The sequence below is a fragment of the Lagopus leucura genome, unplaced genomic scaffold (genome assembly GCF_019238085.1).
Source record: "Lagopus leucura isolate 7727_CA_CO unplaced genomic scaffold, USGS_WTPT01 Super-Scaffold_797, whole genome shotgun sequence".
Lineage (NCBI taxonomy): Eukaryota > Metazoa > Chordata > Aves > Galliformes > Phasianidae > Lagopus > Lagopus leucura.
In genome coordinates, this window is record NW_024962259.1 from 4,494,852 (window position 1) to 4,516,353 (window position 21,502).

The 21,502-nt window shown below is 59.8% G+C and overlaps 2 protein-coding genes and 1 pseudogene across 4 annotated transcripts; 1 reads left to right on the plus strand and 2 right to left on the minus strand.

Annotated features, from left to right (window-relative positions):
• Nucleotides 1-627: 627 nt before the first annotated feature.
• On the minus strand, nucleotides 628-2,590 carry LOC122176593 (protein CD300H-like). Of its 2 annotated transcripts, none has more exons than XM_042865245.1 (4): nucleotides 2,394-2,590; nucleotides 1,777-2,121; nucleotides 1,198-1,276; nucleotides 628-1,043 (listed from the first exon to the last, which is right to left on the minus strand). In XM_042865245.1, exons 1-4 carry the CDS (start codon nucleotides 2,425-2,427, stop codon nucleotides 680-682), a joined length of 822 nt encoding a protein of 273 aa, XP_042721179.1. In that variant the 5' UTR covers nucleotides 2,428-2,590; the 3' UTR covers nucleotides 628-679. The 2 variants fall into 2 exon arrangements, 1 of the variants encoding a protein (XP_042721179.1); XR_006177776.1 differs by having other exon boundaries at nucleotides 977-1,043; nucleotides 1,142-1,276.
• Nucleotides 2,591-3,759: 1,169 nt separating this feature from the next.
• LOC122176477 lies at nucleotides 3,760-6,467 on the minus strand (annotated as a pseudogene).
• A 5,024-nt stretch (nucleotides 6,468-11,491) lies between these two features.
• Nucleotides 11,492-21,502, plus strand: RAB37 (RAB37, member RAS oncogene family). Of its 2 annotated transcripts, none has more exons than XM_042865311.1 (9): nucleotides 11,492-11,574; nucleotides 15,333-15,443; nucleotides 19,031-19,072; nucleotides 19,179-19,245; nucleotides 19,326-19,378; nucleotides 19,488-19,553; nucleotides 20,142-20,198; nucleotides 20,429-20,505; nucleotides 20,573-21,502. In XM_042865311.1, exons 1-9 carry the CDS (start codon nucleotides 11,515-11,517, stop codon nucleotides 20,676-20,678), a joined length of 639 nt encoding a protein of 212 aa, XP_042721245.1. In that variant the 5' UTR covers nucleotides 11,492-11,514; the 3' UTR covers nucleotides 20,679-21,502. The 2 variants fall into 2 exon arrangements, with proteins under 2 accessions (XP_042721245.1, XP_042721244.1); XM_042865310.1 differs by lacking the exons at nucleotides 11,492-11,574; nucleotides 15,333-15,443 and adding exons at nucleotides 17,309-17,389; nucleotides 17,984-18,094.

The following is a 21,502-nucleotide window of genomic DNA, read 5'->3' on the forward strand; positions in this document are numbered from 1 at the left end:
TCCTCTTCCTCAGCTGTGTGTCTCCAGGCCTCTCCCCATCCCCAGACCTCATCCCCCGCAGCTCCAGTCCCTCATGCACCTTGCCGTTGCCCTGGAGGACAGGTTGGGCTCAGCATGCCCATGCAGTGGGGTTCCATCAGGCTGATGGGGTTCCCCCAGCTCCGTTTGGGCAAGTTATCTTCTGTGACACAAAAAATGTCCTGGCAGAGGACTCAGTGTGCACTGAAGGGCCCCACATGAATGGCAGCACTGCTTCTGCTGCCGCCAAGCACAGAGCATGGGAAGGAGTGTGATCCCTGGTGGAGCTCAGCAGCGGATGGATGCAGAGCCATGGATGGGGTGCAGCGAGGGGAGGAGGCAGCGCTGCAGCCAGGTGTGCTGTGAGCCCTGGGCTCAGGATGGGCAGTCCTGCCATGGGAAGACACAACTCAGCCAGTTGTGGGTGCGTGGCTGCATGGGGCAGGACTGAAATTGTGGGCAGCTCAGTCAGGCTGCAGTGCACGGCTCCCATGTGACACCATGCCCCCCCAGCTGGGGCTCCCTGCACAGCAGCACAGCCCCACACGTTTGTATTGGCAGCCCCTGGAGCCCCAGCCAGTGCTGGAGACAGACAGACAGACAGACACCTGCAGGATACCCATGCTTTGTTTCAAAATTGGTTTTTGGTGGCACCTCAAGCTCAGCAGACACGAGATCTCTGCACAGCAATCCTTCCCTCGTGCAACTTGGGGGGCATCAGGAGGGGCTGAGGCTTCGCATGGAGAGAGCTTCCTGATGCTGAGCAGCTGCAGTGGCTCAGCCCTGGCAGGGTGTGGGGAAGGGGACCAGAAGGATGCTGTGGTGCTGCCGGGGGGTCAGGCTGCTGGGGGGCCGAGCTGCCCGGTGCTGCAGTGCTCCTGGACTTCTCAGATTGCTGCAGGTTTTCCCATGGGCTGCAGCTCCTGTGCCACCTCCTCAGCCACATGGCCCCGCACAGCAGGGCCAGGATCGCAGGCACCTTCACACTGAGGACGAGCAGCAGGAGGGTGATGTCAAGCTGGGACCTGGGGAGGAGAAGCGAGACAACAACAGAGCTTGTACCAGGTCTGGGCAAGGAAGATGCGGGCTGCAGCATCCCCGTGCCCAGCCTCCACCCGCTCACCCTGTGGGATGCCCTGGGAGTGGCCTCAGCCAGTGTGACCCCGAGCCCCAACTCACAGTGCTGGAGGCTCCTCGCAGCCAGTGGGGGATGGCTCTGCCTTTGGCAGCGGGTGCACATCGCCGGCCTCGGCTGTGGCTGAAACGAGTGCAGAGAAGGCAGAGAGTCAATGCAGGACCCCCACAGCCCATCCCTGGGTCACCATCCAGGGACCTTGGAGGAGATGGAGGGGGTCCGTGGCCCCTGTAGGGCTGTGGGCATCACCCTGTGCTGGCCCAGTACCCAGCACAGCACTGCTGCTCGGGGTCAGCTCCATCCCTGTGGGCGTAAGGAAAGTGCTGAGAGCTGCAGAAAAAAACCACAGTGGAAGTACTGATGGCACAATGCTCTGAAATAGGATGTTTATGTTTTACTTGGAGAAATGTTATGCAAGAGAAGAGCATCACTGCTGTGATGTGGTGCAGGCACACCCAGGAGCCAGAGAAAGAGTCTCTGCTGGAGAGAACTGGAAACCTTAAGGGTGGGCTCAGAGGAGCAGAGACATTACCAAGGAGGGAGGGAGAGGTTCTGCTCTGTGCAGTGCTTTCCATCCTCCCTCTGCCTCCTCCAGCACCAGCCCCGGGCACCCTCTGCCTTACCCTCAGACACAAGCACCTCGGTTTTGTGCCACCGATTGCCTGTGATGTGCCACAGGGACTTCACTGCCCCGCAGTAGTACCAGCCCGCATCCTCTGGCATCACATCTCTCATCGTCACCGTGAATACAAGTGCCGTGTGGTTGTCCCTGATGGACACCCTGCCCTGTGTCATCGCCGCCTCTGAGCCATTGGTTTGGGCCATGTAGGAGCAGAAGATCTTGAAAAAGTATGGTTTGCACCAGACCTTGGAGTGGAGCTTGTTGCCCAGCCGATAGCTGCAGGACACCGACAGCGAGCTGCCCCGGCGGGCCGTCACCTGCGAGGGACCTGAGACCGCCCAGACACCTGCAGGGGACAGGAGAGGGGCTGTGAGCTCAGCCAGCGCTGAGGGATGTCCCCAGCCTTAAGAACAGAGCCCCCAGTGAGCACGGTGGCAAGCCAGAAGAAGCCTCTTGTAGCAGCAATACAAGGGGTAGCGCAGGCTGGAGTTGTCCGGGTGCTGCAGCTGCCAGGGGAGGATGGCGGCAACAGAGCTGTGCCCCACAGCGTGGTGGGCACCCCTGGCTGCACAGCTGCACCCCTCTGCCTCCCCTGACCCAAACATGACCCACACTTACCTGGGAAAATCATCCAAACCAGAATAATCCTCATTTTTCAGCTTCTCCCTGCTTACATGGACCCTTCCCCGCGGTGATTCACAGAGCTCCCGGCAGACGGAGCAGGCTGCTGTGTGCCCAGGAGGTTCCCAAGCCTGTTTCCCTGGGCAATGTTTGCTTGAGACCCCGTATGTCTTTTTTAAAGGCATTTGCTTCCTTCCTCCTATCCGTGAGTCACTCTGATCTCATGACCTTTCTCTGGAACCACCACCAGTTTCCAGCAAAGCACCATAATGCAGAGAGCTTTCCCAGCCGTGGTGCCCATCCAAGCAGCCCAGAGGGATTCGGGGGCCCAGCAGAGGGGCTTTTGCCACCCCCAGCCCCAACTCAGTGCAAACCCCCAGCACAGATCTCCAGTGCTGGCACAGTGAGGGCGGCTGCCTTTGTTTGGTGCAACAAGCAGAAGTGCCTTGCTTCCCCAGAAAGGTGCCTTTTTTGGCACAGATGTGGTTTCTGGGTGACATTGTTTTTCTCTCTAAATGTTTCCAGCAAAATTTCAGAACCCAAACACTCTGCACAAAGCACGGCTGTGTCCTTCCAGCGCCTTTCTTCCTCAATGCCCCTTGAAAAGACCTCAGGGCAGCTCCTTCCCACCCTGCCCGTTTGCCCCACGCTCTCCCATGCCCTTCCCTGGCACAGAAAGAGGAAGCTCTGCATTTTGTTCCTCGTAGCCCCGTTCCCAGGGACCTGGGGCAGTTTGGCTGTGAGCGGCTTCCACCCTTCTGGCCCCAGGTCACTGCACACAGCAGCATGTTCTAAGTTCAAGACATGGCCGATGACTGCTAGCATGTTTTTGCTGATAAAACTCATGGGGAATCCTGGGCAGTGAAGCCTCAGCTGCTGCCCCATCCCCATTCACCTCTGGCTTTCCTTGCTCCGTGTTCTTTCCGTTCCCCTCTCCCTGCTCACCCTGTCCACTCACTGACAGCCCCAGCACCAGCCGTGTGCCCCGTGGTCCTTTTTTCACTTCAGGATCTTCATCTCTCTGCACTGAGCCCTGTAGGGTGTTTCTTTATTGCTGTTTACATACATCTAAAGCAACCCATGTGCTGCCAAGCCAGGAGGATGCCCTGTGCATCACCATACAAAGGAATGGGGATCTGGGTTCCTCCCATCCTGGGGGCACCGCTCAATCCACAGCAGCAAAGCAGAGGAGGGAAGCTGGGCTGGAGCAGGGTCAGAGCCCCATGGCAGAGGTCGTCACAATGGTGAGACTGCAGCGAGGACACGGGGAGGGGGCTGCTGCTCCCTGCCCTGCTCAGAGCAAAGCCTGAAGGGACGCCCACAAGCGACGTCCCATAAGGACTGCAGGGAATCCTTTCGAGCATCAGCTGTTGATGTAGATTCCGTCGTCCCCCAGCTCACTGCGCTGCTCCTCTGTGTCACTGCTGTCAGTGCGGGTGCCCTGGGGGTTGCCGACCTGCGTGGCCCCTGCCCGTGCTGCACACACCTCCCTGCAGCGCCAGCACTGCTCGGGCCGGGCTCTCACCTTCCTGAGGTGCAGCTCATTGTCGTAGATGGCGTCCAGCTCTGCGGTATCGCCTGGCTGTTTGGGGGCTGCGAGGCCTTTGGTGCGAGGCGGTGGGGTTTCCCTAGCAGCCTGTCCGGCACCGGGCTGCAGTGTGGGTCACGGCCCCACTCGTGTCCCCACTGCTTTCAGCCCTGCCCCTGTGCAGCCGCAGCAGCCTGGAGCTACAGGGGACATTTGGGGGCTGTGGCTCCATGGGCCAGTTGTGCACTTACGTGATGGTGCTGCTGTGCCTGCACTGCCAGTGAGCGCAGCTGGGAGCTTCCCACCAATCCCAGGGTTTTCTGTAGGGCTGGAGTCAGGGAGAAGGGACCATCAAAGCTCACGTTCCTCAGGGAGGTAAGGCTGGGATCGTGCCTTGTCCCCTCTGGGCAGGGAATCCTAGTCGTGCTCCAGTGCCATTACCTTCCTTACTTCTCCTCCTCCTCCGCAGAGCGTGGATGAGCCCAGCAGAGCCAGCCACAGCCAGGAGGAACAGCAGCACCACGGTGGGCAGCAGGACCTGCAGGGCTAGCCTGGAGAGGCTGGGAGGAGAGGAGGGGGGTTCCTGACCCTTCTGAAGGCTGGTGTTTTCCTTCTGCAGCCCCGCACTGTGGGATGGACCACAAAGCAGGGCAAGCAGCCTGAGATCACGCTTCAGTCCCTGCTGCTTTGCCCCAGAGCACATGGGCTCCATCGTGTCTCCATGACCCACCATGCCGGGAATGTGGTGCCCAATCACTGTGACCCCACCGCACTCCCTGCCATGGACTCACCCTGCAGCAGAGATGTTCGTAGTGTGGGGGAACTCCGTTGTGGTGTTGGAGAGCCAGGGCTCAGGGCTGGGAGCTGTGGGTATGGCTGCATCAGGGACGGCCCTGGTGGGAGTTGTGCCCTGGAGGGGAGCTCAAGCCCCTACACCTCAGCTGGCAGGAGGTGAGTGCTTACCCCTACCCTGCCCACATCCCTGTGGGATGCCATTCCCAGCATCAATCTGACAGCCGTGAAACGGAGCTTTCCCAAAGCTGGAGGAGTTGGATCTGCCCCTTTTCCTCAGCTACAAACTCAGACGTTGTGTCACAGCCCTGCTTTCATTTTCAGAGGCCCTGCAGGCTCTCTGGCTGCAGCACTGTGGCTCAGCTGCAGGCTCTCGCTGCCGATTTTAGGCAGCGGATTTCCGTCCTTCCTGTGTGCAGTCCATGCTGGAGCCCAGGCAGCCACGGTGCTGCAAACCCTGCACGGGTCTCCAGCGCTCCGCATCCATCTGTGAGCACCAACCCATCTCCTGCCAACCCTGCTGCTGCTTTACACCGGGTGCCAACTGCTGTAACTGCAGCAGGGCTGAGGGGCTGTTCCCCACATCACCGTTCCTTCTTGGCGCGACCCAGCGGCCCCCCGCTCTCTGCCCAGCACAAACACGAGCCAACTCGATGCCAGCGCTCACCTGGTCTCACCCTCACGGTGACCGGCTCCATGATGTCCCTGCCTGCCCGCTCCACCCCGCACCAGTAGCTCCCAGCGTCCTCCATGCAGAGCTCCTCTACGGTGAGCAGCACCACGCAGAAGACGTGGTTGTCCGTGATGGAGACGCGGCCGTTTTGGCGCGGCACTTCTCGCCCCGCAGTCTCCACCACTTTGTGGCAGGAGCCCCGCGCGGCCCCGCGGCACCAGTACTTATTGTAGCCCTCGTAGCCCCTCGCGTACCAACAGCGCAGGGAAAGCGTCTCGCCCTCCCGGCCGCTCACCTCCCTGGAGACAACCAGAGCCTGGCAAACTGCGGAGAATCCCCACAGCACCAAAGGAGAGAAACAGCACATCAGTGTGCGGGCCGCCTTCCCCCGAGGTGCTCCTGCACAGCAGAGAGGAACCGGCACCCATCGGGGGCCCTGGCTGCCTGCTTATCCCCACAGGGCTGACACCCAAAGGGGAGCCCGCACCTGTGGGAGCAACAGCCCCAGCCCCTCAGCTCTGCCCATCCTCACCTGGGAGAAGGAGCCAGCCCCATCCTGGCCGTACCCCCATCCTCCTGCTCCACCCCACTGGCATCAGCCAGGAGCACGGTGTGCGCTGTGTGCCGCAGTGGGACTGAGGATGCTGAGATGGTGTGCAGCTCTGCTTTTCTGCGGCTTCCTTGTTCAAATTGAGTTACAGCACATGGCTCTGGTTGGGTTATTTTTGTCTGGGAGAGCTTCACCCCGGGGCCGGGGATTTGTCTGCTGTGGGAAATGAGCCTCTGAGTGGCTTTTTTCAAACTGACCCACCTGGAGGCACTGAGGCCTTGTGCTCGGGGTCAGCAGGGAGGGGAGGCAGCAAAGTGCAGCCTTCCCTGAGCCTGACTGGGGTGTGAGGATGCAGAGCCCACAGAGCACAGCGGGGTGGCACAGGGGGACCTCACCTCACATCGCTGCTGCAGGGGCAGCACACAGCACTGCTGTGAACACCAACGCATGGCAAATGTCACACATGTCTACTTTCTCACAGAGAGACCTCGTGGAGATGGACTGAAGAGACAGGGCAAGGCCTTCCATGCTGTAAGAGGGAGCTCTGCCTCTCTTTTCATTCTCCTGAACCGGAGAATTGGAGAAGCTCAGACACCAGGACGAACACAAGCACATGCAGAAGCGCCAACACAGGAGCAAGCCCCGACACAAGTAGGGCAATGGCACTGCTGGCTGCATGTGAGAGATGCTGAAATAATGCAACACTGAGGTGTGGGGAACACCCGAGTTCTTCATAAACCAAACAAAGGCATCAGCTGACCAGAAACCACCAGGCAGGAAAGGTGGTGAACAAGTGAGGCTGCACTGCTCTGTGTCTGCACGTGGAGGGGCACAGAGGCTGCACGTGCTGCTGGTGTGGCACAGGCTCAGAGTGGCATGGAACACAGCACAGGGTGAGTGCCTACAAAGGCATTCGCTGATGGAGAATTCCCAGGGCAGCTCAGTGACCTGAAAGCAGTCAGAAGCATTTTTTCAGAAAGCTACTTTTCTAGAGATCATGGAAGCAATTTTCCAAGCACATCCTTGCTGCTCTCATCAGATAAGAAGTATTGCTTCCCCTTCATTTTCTGTTTCAGGTTTGGCTTCTGGGACGGATGCGGTCAGAGAAGAGCCGGAGTCCTGCGCTGAGCGGTGAGGAGCAGAGCAGCTCAGGGCAGGGCTGCTGCCTCAGAATGCAGTGCTGCTGAAGCGCTGCTCGGTGCCCAGTGATGCATCCCGACAGGCACAAAGCAGTGCTTTCCTCTTGGCCACGTTTGGAGCTGGAGCAGAGCTGGCCATATGGCCCTCCTGCAGTCGCTGCTCTGTGGCCGTGGGACAAGGATGATGCAGTCAGACCTCTGAGAAGTGCAGTGGGTTCTGCCCTGGCAGTGGCCTTAGCAAGAAGACTGCAAGCACTGCTGGGATGGGCAGAAATTGACTCAGCTGATGCATGATTGTGTGAGAGCTCCTGGGAGCCCTGAGCCAACAGCTCCCATCCCTGCATACCTCACAGCAGCACCTCGGCTGTGTCAGACCCTCCTCTGCTCTTGGCTTCAGTGGCATTTCCTAACCCCAGATTCTCTTATTCCGTCTGGTGCCTTTGAAAAACAATCTGCACTTTTCAGACAGCACTTTCATGTTCTGCTTTGCACACTTAGGTGGAATTGTCCTGCTGAAATAAGGCTGAATGTTGCTGTAGCTAACGCGGCTCTGTTGGCTGATGGAGCACACAGCATCTGATCGCTCTGTTCTGCTGCCATCTCTGATACCCCAGATAAACCCAAATCATCCTCAGATGTGCTGATTTAGCAAAGCTAGCAAAAGAGAGATCCTTGCGGGCAGCATTGCAATGAAGGCCTTGCTGTGGGCCGTGCCTCGGGCTGACTTAGCCAGAAAGGCTGTAAACCAGGGGCTTGTTATTGCAGCGAAATTCAGGAAGCAAAACTTAACGATGCGGCGTGGAAAAGATCTGATTTTTCCTGTTTTAGGAGAAGGAACAGCTTCAGCAGGGCTCACACGGCATTGCACAAGCAGCTCAGTGGACAGAGAGACAATTAATGGGGTTGGGCAGCAGAGAATGAGTGGGAGTGGGAAAGGGAGACAGAGCAGCAGGACGTGGACCTTACAGTGCCCAGAACCTTCCAGAACCTTCCAAGGGCAAATAGACACATAGATGATCAGAGGTATGGCCTGCCAACAAGCAAGGCCAGGCAATAGGCAGGCTCACTTGACATCGCTCCTGTCATTTGCAGTCCACCTCCTCTCATTTCACTGATCTGCACTGATTCCAGCTGCTCAGCACCCACACGGGGCCATAAAGTGCTCTGCGGCCACCAGGAGCCTCTGCTCAGGTCTGTGAGGGGCTGGAGAGGTTGGAGTTCTATTTTATTTTATCTTCTGAGGTGGGGAAAGGCAGTCCTTGTGTTAAGGACGGGGGGTGCTCTGGGTGTCAGGCAGCCGAGCTCCAATTAAGCTGCTGACATCACTTATCACAAGGGGGAGGTCGTGCTTGACCAACCTGGTAGCCTTCTATGATGTTGTCTCTGGCTGGGTGGATGGGGGGAGAGCAGTGGATGTAGTCTGCCTTGATTCCAGCAAGGCATTTGATACTGTCCCCCATGACGTCCTTATAACAAAGCTGAGGAAGTGTGGGATAGATGAGTGGACAGTGAGGTGGGTTGAGAACTGGCTGACTGGCAGAGCACAGAGGGTCGTCGTTGGTGGTGCAGAGTCCGGCTGGAGACCTGTAACCAGCGGTGTTCCTCAGGGGTCTGTGCTGGGTCTGGTCTTGTTCAACATCTTCATCAATGACCTTGATGAGGGGATGGTGGCCACCCTCAGCAAGTTTGCTGATGATACGAAGTTGGGAGGATTGGCTGACAGCCTGAAGGCTGTGCTGCCATTCAACAAGACCTGGACAGGCTGGAGAGCTGGGCAGAAAAAAACCGGATGAGGTTTAACAAAAGCAAGTGTAGAGTCTTGCATCTGGGGAGGAATAATTCCATGCACCAGTACAGGTTGGGGGATGAGCTGCTGGAGGGGAGCTCTGCGGAGAGGGACCTGGGTGTCCTGGTGGACGACAGGTCGGCCATGAGCCAGCAGTGTGCCCTTGTGGCCAAAAAGGCCAATGGCATCCTGGGGTGCATTAAAAAGAGCGTGGCCAGCAGGTCAAAGGAGGTGATCCTCCCCCTCTACTCTGCCCTGGTAAGACCTCATCTGGAGCACTGCGTCCAGTTCTGGGCTCCCCAGTACAAAACAGACAGGGATCTCTTGGAAAGAGTCCAGCGGAGGGCCACGAAGATGGTGAAGGGCCTGGAGCATCTCTCCTATGAGGAAAGGCTGAGTGATCTGGGTCTGTTCAGCCTTGAGAAAAGGAGACTGAGAGGGGACCTGATCCAGGTCTATAAATATCTAAGGTGTGGGGGGCAGAATGGCGAGGCCGGACTCTTTTCAGTGGTGAGTGGAGACAGGACAAGGGGAAACGGCTGGAAACTGCAGCATAGGAAGTTCCGCACAAACATGCGCAAGAACTTCTTTACAGTGAGGGTGACGGAGCACTGGAACAGGCTGCCCAGGGAGGTGGTGGAGTCTCCTTCTCTGGAGATGTTCAAGACCTGCCTGGATGCCGACCTGTGCGACCTGCTGTAGGGAACTGCTTTGGCAGGGGGTTGGACTCGATGATCTCTGGAGGTCCCTTCCAACCCCTACAATTCTGTGATTCTGTGATTCTGTGATTATCTGTAACGGGTCAGGTCCTCAGCAGCCATAAAGTGCCATACAGCCTTTGGAGCAGCGCCCATCCATGCTGCTGGAGAGCTGTGTGCTTCTCACTGCTCCTGCCTCCCTTCTGCCAGCGATCCGCGCTGTCTGGTAGAGCAGCACCACGTTTGGCAGTAGCACAATGAAGGAGGAAAGCTCTTCTCCCCTGCACTGTCAGCCCTGCAGGGCTGAGCACATCCCCACACAGTGCCTGTGTGGGACAGCAGAGCCCGGGGCCGTGCTTCCCGCCGGCTCCTCCGCTCCTCACTGCTCTCCTTCATGACTCAGGAAATGAGAACAAATATTGCTGGAATGGAGAGCAGCCAGAGAACGTCCTGCAAGCCCTTCCTGCAGCAGAGCTGTGCCAGGAACCCCCACCCTGAAGTGAGCAGGCCTGCAGCTTCAGACCTGGTGCTATTCTGGGGGCTTCACGCCTCCTTGCTGGGACAAGTTCCTGGCCTTGGCCAGCCGCAAACCCCTGGCACGCTGGGTTGATTTTCTTCTTTTTCTAGCTTTGTTGCCAAGGCTGATCCTCCGACCTGGCAGAACCATCTCTGCTGTCAGAGGAATTAATGGGTAGATATAATTAGCAATGTCAGGCACAGACAGTAAACCAGCAATTGAATGGGTGCAGATGGCTCTTGGAAACATGGTCTGCTCCTCCGGCTGGGGGCCGTCTGCTGATCCGGAAGGAGGGGACAGAGACAGCACAACTTAAATAAGTTTCCCAGCAGAGGTTTGTTTGGTTCCAGTCTAATCAAAAGCACCAGATTGTTCTAAAGAGAGTTGTTAGTAAGAAGATCTCAATTAGATATTTACTTTCACCTCCAGGTTTAGGTACAGATCCCTCTTGTTTCTCAACACGATTTGTGTTATTTTTGGGGTGTGTTTTTTTTTGTTTTTGTTTTTGTTTTTGTTTTTGTTTTTGCTTTTTTTTTTTTCTCCTAACAAATTCCTACCTCTGCTCTCTGAATGCAGTGTGTTTGCAAAGGGAAGCTGCTGGGACAGCCGGGCACCAGATAGCCCTGGGGTTGCCGAGAAGCTGAAATAGTCTGCCCAGCATCAACCACCGCCCCGATGACCCTGCAGCTGTGCTCTGCCCGATGGCGGCATGGGTTGATGGCTGGAGAGGTGTCAGATGGAGAAGCCCTGTGCGGTTCGGGTCTCCCTAACCGAGTGAGGATGAGCTGAGCACGAAGCACTGCTCAATCAGCACAGCGGACCTGGCCTCGTTCTCTCAACTCAGTGGTTGATCGGAGCAGCAGGAAGCATCTCTGCCATCCCCTCGGGCAGCTCCCGCGGCGGGGGCGGGGAACGAGAGCAGCGTTTCCCGGTATGAGGGCGAGAGACGGCCGCGCCCTCGGGCTGGGAGCCCCGGGCTGTGCGGGGCAGGGCGCAATTTAACTGCCGGCGGAGGTGGGAGGACGAGAGAGGGACCGGCGGTCGTGCGGGAGCTGCCCGAGCCGAGGGGCGATCCCGCAGCCTTCCCGGCTCCCGGGCCGGACCGCCTCCTCCCCAACCCCGGGACTGGGAAGGGCCGCGGGCAGGGCGGACACGGCAGCGGCGAGGAGCCGGGCGCTGCTCCAGGGAGCGGCCGCAGAGAGCCGAGCCGAGCCGAGCCGAGCCGAGCCGAGCCGTGCTGAGCGGGACGGAGCCGAGCACAGCCCGAAGGGGCGGCGCCGGAGCGCGGAGCGCAGAGCCGCGCGGCGCGGGTCGGATCCGGGCGCTGCCCGCGGTGCTGGAGGCGGCGCTGCCGCTGTCCGCGGTGCTGCAGGGAGCGGCGCGTCCCGGACCCGCCCGCCCCCCCGCGGCCGCGGCCGGCCCATGAGTCCCGGCCATGGAGCCCCGCGCCGCAGGCTCGGCGGGCACCGGCTACAACGAGGCCCTGCTGCACAAGGTAGGGCCGCGCGCTCGGAGGGCGGGGGAGCCGCCGAGTGCGCGGGGGGAACGCTGGGGAAGTGCGAGGGTCACCGCCGGGGCGGGCGACCGCTTCAACTTCTCCAGCAAACTCCATTCCGCTTCTCCCCCTCGCTCCTCTTTCCTCCGCGGGGTCCATCTGCCGCCCCGTGCGGCCGAGGGGGCTCGGTCCCGACGTGGGGTGGCGATGGGGAGGGGCTGCAGGCTCGGCAGCGTTCTTGCAAAGAGGAACGAGAGGGAGCGCTGGAAAGGGGCCAGCCCAGCGGCACGGCCCGCAGCGCAGTCCGGCTGCTCCCGCTGCTGTGCGCTGCTCAGAGAGAGCTGCACCCCGGGGCTCCCCGCCGGGGCCGTGGTAAGGAGATGGGACTTCCCTGCCACGGAACAGCAGGGAGCCGGGGATGTCTGCTCCTCTCCTTCTTGCTTTAAAATCGTTGTTTTCTGCGGAGTCCCCGGGATCGTTTCATAACTCCACGTTGCACAGAGGATGACTGGAGTTGCTGCTGTCCCTGCAAAGCCTGGGTGTGCCTCAGGGTCTGCGGAAGGCTTTGCTGGAGCACAGCATCCTCTCCCCGTGCTGGCACTGCCCTGCAGCTCCAGGAGATGTGGCAGATGCTGATCTCTGCCGGATCCATGCATCTCTTTCTGTCTGTCCTCACACTGCTTCTCTGCAGCCCCAAGTGTGACTGTGCAGGTGCAGGCACCTCCAGGGAGCTGGGGAAAGGGGGCAGCTCAGTCGAATTCTCACCTCAAATCTGCCTATTTTACATCCTGCTTTACTCGGGGCAGTGTGCCCAGCCGTTGATTAGCAGGAAAATATCAATTACCACCACGCTCAGTTCTGTTGTGCACTGAGAACATAGGATGTGCCTCCAGGGATGACTCAAGAAACTCCGATTCTTTGCAATCTCTTAACTCTCTCCTCTTCAGCATGGAGCTGCTGCAGTTAAGAATCAACATTGTTGGAAATGAATTTCCAGGCGGGGTAGCTGCCTGGGCAAGTTACCATCCAGCTCCACACTGTCTGTCATTTCCATTGGGATTTTGCTGTCACTGCTGCCTGGATTGCTTGTCATGCAGAAGCAACTCTCCTCTTGCTCCTGGGACATGAGGCAGCAAATATCTCAACAGACACGGTTTCCGACCAAGGAATCAAATTTCAAGCATGCTGAAAAACCCTGGGAGAGATCATTCTAGAAACAAAGGTTAACTGATTTCTGGTTGGTGGCCAACCCTAGGTCTGGGGAGGAAACAGACCAAGAAGAAATCAGAACAGGGGTAACAAAAGTTTGTTCTGGGCTGTTCCAGAAAACTTTTACTGTTCACAAAATGACTGATTCTGCATTTGGGTGATTTGACCCATTGCCAAATTCTTCTGCTTTCCATAGGGTGCTCAGATGGAACAAGAAACGGGGAGCGAGATGTGATCCGTGGTGCTAGAGGGGGGTTGGAAGCCAGATGCTCCAGGGCAGCTTTGGTCTGATGTGCAGCCCTACAGCTCACATCTCAGGACTGAGACGCTGCCTCAGCTGCAGCTGGCAGAGGGTCCTGGGCTGTGGGCCAAGCGCACGCCAAGAGGGCACAGATGTGGTGCGGCACCATCTGGGCAAGGTGGGCTGCAGCTCCCTGCACAGCACAGGCTTGAGGCAGCACCCAGCTGCCCCGAGGAGCTGCCTGCATCCTGTATATGGAGCAGGTAATGGGCCACAAAAAGTTCTGTCCCCTCCCTGTGCTCTCTCAGCAGGCTGGAGTCACACCTTGCTGTGCTCCCATCCGTTGCAGTTTGAGCTCGGGTCCAGCCGCTGCATGCTTAAGCTCCAAACTGAACCGAAAAAGCAATCTAAAGCCACGCACTTGCTCTTCCCCATCTCATACCACCCGGCTGGCTCTGGAGCTGCTCCTCTCTAAGCTGCCTTGACAGCCATGTAAGACCTCTCTTCTGCAGGCGCTTTAACCCAGAATATCTTCTTTGCTCAGTTACTGCCAGCACAGGCAGAGGAAGTCGTTGTGCATTCACTGCTTGGGCTCACTCTCACCATTGCTCTGCCGTGTCTCTGCAGCCCACACCAACCCAGCAGGGCTGTTTGTCTGCATTAGCCCCCAATGGGAGCCGTGGGGTGGCAGAGCTGGCAGCAGTGCTGTCAGTCCGTGGCACGTTGTGCTCATTTCTCTGCAAGGACAGTGGTGGAGCAGCTGAGCAGCTGTGGGGCCACGGGAGGTGGAGTTCCTTCTGCCCACGCAGGGAATGGTGAGAGCTCCCTCAGCCCGGAATTATATACGGGTTTTGGTCCCCAGAGGGTTTTTGTGGGCAATTTTATTTCAGATCCAAAGAATCATTTGGCTGAAAACAAAAAAGGCCTGGCTCTGTGCTGGGTGCAGGAGAACTGCTCTGAGGCACTGCCAAGGCAGGGGGATACGGAGCTCCGCAGCAGTTGGGCTCACTGTGGCACTGAACTCCCCAGATGTATTTCCATTTGTTATCTCCAGAGCAGATCCAGCTCTGTGCATGGGGGGGGGGGGGGGGGGGGTGGCCCGGGGGCTGGGGAGCAGAGCGGGGAGGCTGGGGGCAGGGAAATACCCCCGGGGGGGGAAGTGAGCCTGGGGTGGGATGCTCCTCCTCTGGGGGCTTATCCTGAGCAGGGATGAGGAGCTGAGCCAGGATGGAGTGGAGCTGTAGGGCAAGTTTGTCTGGTAGGGACAAACATGGAGCATGGAGCATGGCGGAGGCATGGCTGCAGCCATGGGAACTCCCACATCCCAAAGGATGGGGCCAAGTCCACTTCTGAGCAAGAAGTCTGTGAGCAGAGTGTTTATTTTTCCTCATGTCCCTGGGAAATTGCTCAGAGTGCCTCGGTTTCCTGAAAGGATGGGAACGTCTGCATGCACGGCTTTGCAAGCAACACCCAGGTCTGGCAGAGAAGGTTGGGAGGCGTTTGTGTTCACACTGCTGGTCTCCCTCAGGCCTGGGATTTGGAGGAATGTGGGCAGGCAGTGAACAGAAGGGAAAGGTCAGGGCTGGAGGGAGCAGGGGCTGCCTGGGATGTGGAGCAGCAGCTCGGGAGGCGATGGCAGTGCTCCGCTCTGCCACCTGCACAGCCTCCGACAACAGCTCTGCCCCTTGCAGGAGAGCTTGGGGGTTTGCACGATGGGACGGGGGGCAGAAGGGCTCTGTGTGCGATGGTCACGTTGCTTCAGATGCAGCGCTGCCAACGGGAGCGTTGCGGTGGCACAGCGTTAATGCAGCGTGAGGACAGCGCTGCCCCAGAAAGGCTCCGTGCTTTATCAACACACAGCGGCTGTTGTGTGCAGCAGCCAGGGGAGAAGCTCTCTTCACTAAATCATTCTGGACCCGGTCCAGCTCTGCCAGATTCCTTCTTCCTCAGCAGGGCTGTGCACACCGAGATTTTCTCTTCCGTGTTCAGAGCCCGGAGCTCAGCCTGGGGCAGAGTTCGTGCATTGCAGACACTCAGGGTGCCGGGGTCCCTCCCCAGGTGGGCGGTGGGACCAAAGGGGACGGCAAAGTGGGGCACAGCGGGATGAGCCGTCTGGTTGGGTGCAGCGCCCAGCAAGCAGCCCGTGGGGGCGATCTGCTGTTCGGCGGGGCTGCTGGCGGCTCTGCAGTGCTGCCCCCGCTGCATTTGCTGCAGCCCCCGAAGCCAGCACCTCGGCCATGTGCTGCGCCCCAGGGCTGGGACACGCTCGGTCCCGATGTGCTGATGCCACTTCATTGATCTCTCGCAGACCATCCTGGTTGGAGACAGCGGTGTGGGGAAGACGTCTCTGCTGGTCCAGTTTGACCAGGGCAAGTTCATTCCAGGCTCCTTCTCTGCCACCGTGGGCATTGGGTTTACGGTAAGGACCAAACCCTTGGTGCTGGGCTGGGTAACACTGTGCACTGTCAGGAAATGACTCCATTGGTGTCAGTGATGCTAAGCGTTGAAAACTGGGGAGGGTTGTGTCACTGTGAGCAGAGCTCAGCCTGCTACATGCTGCTGGAGTTGTGCTGGGGGCTGCTGGGGGTGGAGGGAGGCTTAATGCTGTGAAACCTGCTGTGGTGCAATGCCCGTTGATCCCAGTGGTGCTGGGCCCATTGCTCCCAGCAGCTGCTCACAGAGTGGTCCTGCAGCAGCTGGCCGTGCCCTGGTGAGCAGCTCCAGGCCCTTGGAAGCTCAGGCAGATGGCAGCAGTGCTGGCAGTTGCTCTCAGCAGCCATCCAGAACTATTTGCAGTGCTGCTGCGGGGCTGGCAGCAGGGCTGGCACACGGCCCCAGACCTGGGAAACAGAGACCCAAGTTCAGGACCTCACGTGCAGCCCCATGTGGCGGTGTGGCAAGGCAGGCTGGCTCCTCTGTTCAGGCCAAGGAAGCAGGGATAGATGCAGGGCCGTACCCCCGAGAGGCAGAGGGCTCAGCCAACCTCCTCAACTCATTTGTCTCATGAAAAACGACAGCACACGCAGTGCTGCTCGGCCGGGCTCTCGCTCCTTGCTTGGGACGCTCAGAGCAGCAGCTCCGGCGGCACGCGGCCAGCTCAGCTCACAGCAGCGCTGCCAGAGGAGCGTGGTGCTCCCCAAAGGCGGCCCGCTGAGCCCGGTTCCACCCAGCCCTGCAGCACGCAGTCCCGTTCCCTGTCCCCATCCAGTCCCATCCACGGCCTGCTGTAGGCTGCGACCGGGCGGTGTGGGGATGTTGGGTGAGCCCTGCAGCGCAGCTCCGCGTGTCTCAGCTCCGGGCAGCCCCCCAGCAGCACAGCGCACGGAACTTCTGCGTCCCCCCCTCTCGGCACGAGCAGTTACGGGACTGGAAATACAGGTTCCATCTCTCGGCGTTTCCCGAGGGGCCGAGGAAGGGTTGGCTGCGGCTGGAGGCGGTGCCGCTGCGGGCGTATCTCTGCCATCGGACCCCCCGCGCCGTGCCCGCCCCCGGCTGGGGGAGCAGCGCGGGACGCGGCTCCGGGGGCGCAAACGGGGGTGTCTGATCCCGGCGGGGCCGATGGATTCGCGCTGGGATCGGCCCAGTATGGGGTCGGAAGGACCGCTGTGGAGATGGGTTGGGGGTCCTGGGGCAAATCAATCGGAGGTGTTGATGGGCACCGCCTGCCGTGTCTCCAGCAGCCTTAACGCGTGGGCTCGGATGGGGCTTTGCGGAGAGAGATGTTCGGGTAACGCACCGTGCTCAGCCACCCCTGCGGGACCTCTCCTATTCCCATGCTTGGCCTTTTCCCAGATTGTGCGTGAGATGAAGGTGATCCAAAGGTCCGTGGAGGATGCTGGGGGCTGTGTGAGGGTCCCGCGGGGGACAGGAGCCCCAGCACTAATCTTGTGCAAGACGCAGGCGCAGCACCTCGCCGCAGCCTGTGGCTTCCTGCTAACGGCCGCCGCTGGCTTCCTCTGCGCCTCGGGGCTAAGGGGGGGCCCGCAGTGCTGGAGTGCCCCCACCCTCGGAGTGGGCTTCGGGATGAGCAGGGGCAGCCCGTACCCTGCAAGCCGCAGCCCCCACTGATGTTGCAGCATCCCTGTGGGGCAGGGGACTGCTCAGCTGGGGGTGAGCGGCCTCTTCTCCCCATTGGCGCTCTGGGACAGGGATCCGGCTGCACCTCCTCTTCCTCATCCCGCGTAGGGCGGTAACAGGGCCGGAGCGCAGCCCGGCAGGAGGCACTGCCCGAGGTGGAGGAAGAGGAGGAGGAGGAGGAGGAGGGAGGGCCGGGACTCCGCAGATCTGCTCAGACACACCATGAGCGGAGCAGGGGGCAACGGGATCCCCCCAGCATCCCTGCAGGACTATGAGCTGGCTGGAAAGGTGGGGGGCAATGAGGCGATGAAGGCCGGGGGGGACCTGGGGCCATCTGCTTCATCTTGCTGCGCTGGGAAGGAGCAGGGCTGAGGGGGGGGAGGAGTGGCAGGGGGCAAGAGGAGCAGCATCTCACTGCTGTGAGGGAAAGGGCTGCAGTGGATGAGCACAGAGGGGAGCGCAGCATCGGGGCAGAGCCTAGAGCTGTGCCGGGTGGAGCAAGGCAGTGCCTGGCTGGGGCCTGTTTGCTTTGCAGGAGGGGACAAGGCACCGTGTTTGCTTTGGTGTCTGTGGCAGGCAGGGCCCTGGGAATCCAGCAAGGTTTGTCCAAGCAGGGCACCGGCACAGGGCTGCCCCATGTAACCCCATACCCACGGGCAGTTCAAGGCTGGAGATGCTCCGGAGACAGTCAGGAAGCACTTCTCAGTGCTGCGTCCCCAGCGGATCCCTTCCCTTCTCCACTGTCTGCTCCTCTCCATCGGGATGCGCTGCGGGGCTGCACCCTGGGTGCCCTACAGAAGGACGTGCCCTGGGGACAGAAGGACGCAGGGTCGGGGCAGAGGGGCCGCCCTGCTGACACCTCACCCTGCGCCCGTCTTGCAGGTGATGTTACTCGGAGACTCAGGCGTGGGGAAAACCTGCTTCCTGCTCCAGTTCAAAGACGGGGCCTTTCTCTCCGGGACGTTCATGGCCACCGTGGGCATAGATTTCCGGGTGAGAGCACAGCAGCCTGCCCCAGTTCTGGATGTGTGAGCCAGAATTCCAAGTTGAGGAGTTGTTCTCAGCAGATCCTGCTTGCTGAGGCCATCAGATCTCGTCCAACCACCCCCCCTCCACAACCCCCCCCCCCCCCCTACCGTCTCGTTCTGTTTGCTGACTTCAGCTGATGCAGCGTTGTAACATGCAGGCAGGAAGAGCGGTCCGCACCACACGGGCTGAGAGCCGGGGGGGGAGCAGTCCCATGCCCATTTTCTGAGCTATCCCTCAACTGTTGTCATCCCCTTCTTGCCTGCATTTCCACTTCAAACAGTTCTGTGCAACCAAATTGTTTATACTCATCCTTATCACTGGAAGTGCCATTCTTTAAAAGATCCTGAAAATACTCTTTGGGCAAGTTGCCTTTTCACTTGCACCACACCGGCGTCTAGAAGGAAGTCCCTGTGCTTCTGCATTCACAGCAGCAATTGCTTCACCCCCAGAGCTGCCTTCCCCACTCATTGCCCAGCCTGTGCTGGGGGTGGTGGGATCAGGGTTTGGAGCAGGAGCAGCCCCTGAGGCGCAGTGCTTCCTGAGCAAAGCTTTACATGGGGCAACCATCATAAGAGTAAACAAACATACAAATAAATACACATTTGTTTGCAGTTCATGCAAGACCTCGCACTTGCCCAACCCTGCAGGGTTTCCCACAGCCAGGGTGAGGGCTGCAGGCGTGGGGCTGCTGCTGCTGGGCAGGTCGGTGTGCCTTGGGGTTTGCCGTGTCATTAGCTGGCTCACCAGTGGAACAGGGAGCTCTTGGGAGATGAGCAAGATCTGAAGCAAGTTGGGCAGCTCAGCTCCATGCCCTGAGCAGGGAATGCAGAGCCCTGCACTGGGCAGCTCCAGTCCGGGATGCACGTCGTGCTGACAAGCTCCTGTCCTTCTCTCCTGCAGAACAAGGTGGTGGCTGTGGATGGGGTGAAGGTGAAGCTGCAGGTGAGTTTTGGGAGTGGATGAGCAATTCCCAGCCGCGCTGCCCAGCCCACACCAGGCTGAGCCATGGGACGTCCCCTCCCACCCTCACTGGGGCGTCTCCCAGCAGATCTGGGACACAGCAGGACAGGAGCGGTTCCGCAGTGTGACCCACGCCTACTACAGGGATGCCCAAGGTGGGTTTGGGGTCAGCGGGGCTGAGCCCCATACGTGTGCTGCCCTGCGGCATCTGTGCCCTCTGCCCCTTCCCTTCCAGCCCTACTCCTGCTCTACGACATCACCAGCAAAATGTCCTTTGACAACATCCGCGTGAGTGTCCCCACTGCCTGGCACGAGAGTGTCTGTCCCTGGGGTTGGGGATGTCTGGGTTGTGTGGGGCGAAGGTTCCACCTCAACGCAGTTCTTGCTGTCCCCACAGGCCTGGCTGACAGAGATCCACGAGTATGCCCAGAGGGACGTGGTCATCATGCTGCTGGGCAATAAGGTGCATGCGTGCCCTGGTCCTGCCTCACCTCCCGCCGTCCCTTCCCTGCCATGCTGTCCCCACGGCCGGACGGGGCCCTGGGGTTCCCTGCCGGGCTTTCCCAGGCACGGAGGTGACCCCAAAGTGCTGGAGGGCTGAGGGCGGCCGCGTTCCCGGCAGCCAGTGGAGGGCAGCACGGGGCTGAGCGCCGGGTGTGGGAGGTTCCTAGTGCGGATGCTCCCAGTCTGGGATGCTGCTGCACGGGTTGTCCAGCTAGATCCCGGATGCACGTCCCCAGATCTCAGATGCCCAACCGTGTCTCACATTGTCTCCTGGGGTCTCAAACGCTGCCACGTACACAGGGTCCAACTGGGAGCTGAGTTTTCCCCTGGTTGCCTCCTGGAATTCAGAATGATGCTTGGTACCAGATGTCCCTCTGGGTGCTGAATGCTCCCTATCCCAGATGCCACCAGGTGTCAAATGCTCAATGAGCTCGGCATTCTCCTCTGGGCACTGCGGGTTCCTGGCTCCCTGAAGCCAGCTCCTGGAGTTCCTGGAAGCCCCCCCATGCTGACAGGGCACAGTGGTGATGCTGTCCCTCTCTCACAGGCCGACGTGAGCAGTGAGAGAATGGTGAGGACAGAGGATGGAGCCTCACTGGCCAGGGTGAGCTGAACCTGAACCTAATCTGGCCACATCCCCTGCTGCACGCCATGGTGCCCCAGACACTGGCACACGGCTTGGGGACTTCACGGCTGTGCCACCTCCTGTGCTCCATGCTCTATGTGGCACAGGCAGCACAGCACTGGGGCACAGCAGGGAGGGGATGCAGGAAGGGTGCAGTTCAAAGTGGTGTTTTAGGGCTGGATACTAATGGGCCCGTTCTGCCCTCCCAGGAATATGGGGTGCCCTTCATGGAGACGAGTGCCAAGACCGGCATGAATGTGGAGTTGGCCTTCCTGGCCATCGCCCGGTGAGTGCAGGGTGGGGTGCAGAGCAAAGGCTGTCCCCACAGGGTGACACGTCCCCACTGTCCCCAGGGAGCTGAAGCAGAGAGCGATGCAGCTGCCAGACGAGCCCCGCTTCCAGATCCACAACTACATCGAGGCGCAGCAGAAGAGATCCGGCTGCTGCGCCTTCGTTTGATGGGGACAGGAGCAACGCCCCGGGAACGGCGGGCTGGGAGGAGCAGGGCCGGATCCTGCCTACGATGGAACAGAGGGTCACGGCTCTGCTCCTGCAGGGCTCTGAGCAGGATCGGATCCCGTTGCCGCGTGGGGCTGTGCCAGGATCACCCCGAGTGCCCCAACCGCGCTGTCGGCATCAGCCCAGCCGATCACCGGAGGTGATGCCACCGCTGCCCCAGCAGGACGCAGGGTGCAGGATGCAGACCCGGCGCCTGGCTCCTCCCCTGCTGTGCACTCCATGCTGCACTCCTCGGCCACACAGGCCCCGATCCGCCCCGCTGCCCTCTGCAGAGCCGCTGGCCCTGAGCGGCGCCCCTCACCACCACGTGCTGCGGTGTCCCTGCCTGTCCGCCCTGCTGCAGTTGGCACCACAACATGCAGACAGCCCCGGAGCACCCGGTGATCGCCGAGGGCACTTCCAGTACACGCAGCACTTTGGAAAAGCTTTGCTTTCCCCCTCTTGCAGCTGAAGCTTTTCTATTGTTATTTACTTCCCTTTGAGGGGAACGCTTTTTTCTTTCCGGATGGGGCTGAAGCAGCCCACGGGTCGCACCCTCGGGCGCTGTGCTGCACAGGGCGCGGAGACAAGGAATATTCGGGTGTGCTGCTCAAGATGCCAAGGGCAGCTGCAGAGGGCACAACTCTGATGCAGTTGGGGTCAATCGGGCACATCCATCCCCACGAGGGCCCTCCCTGCCCCGCAGCCCCCTTCACTCCTGTGCTCCCCTTGGATCTTTCTTTGCAAGTGTACAGATTAAAGCTGGATATTTTCAAGGCTTTGCA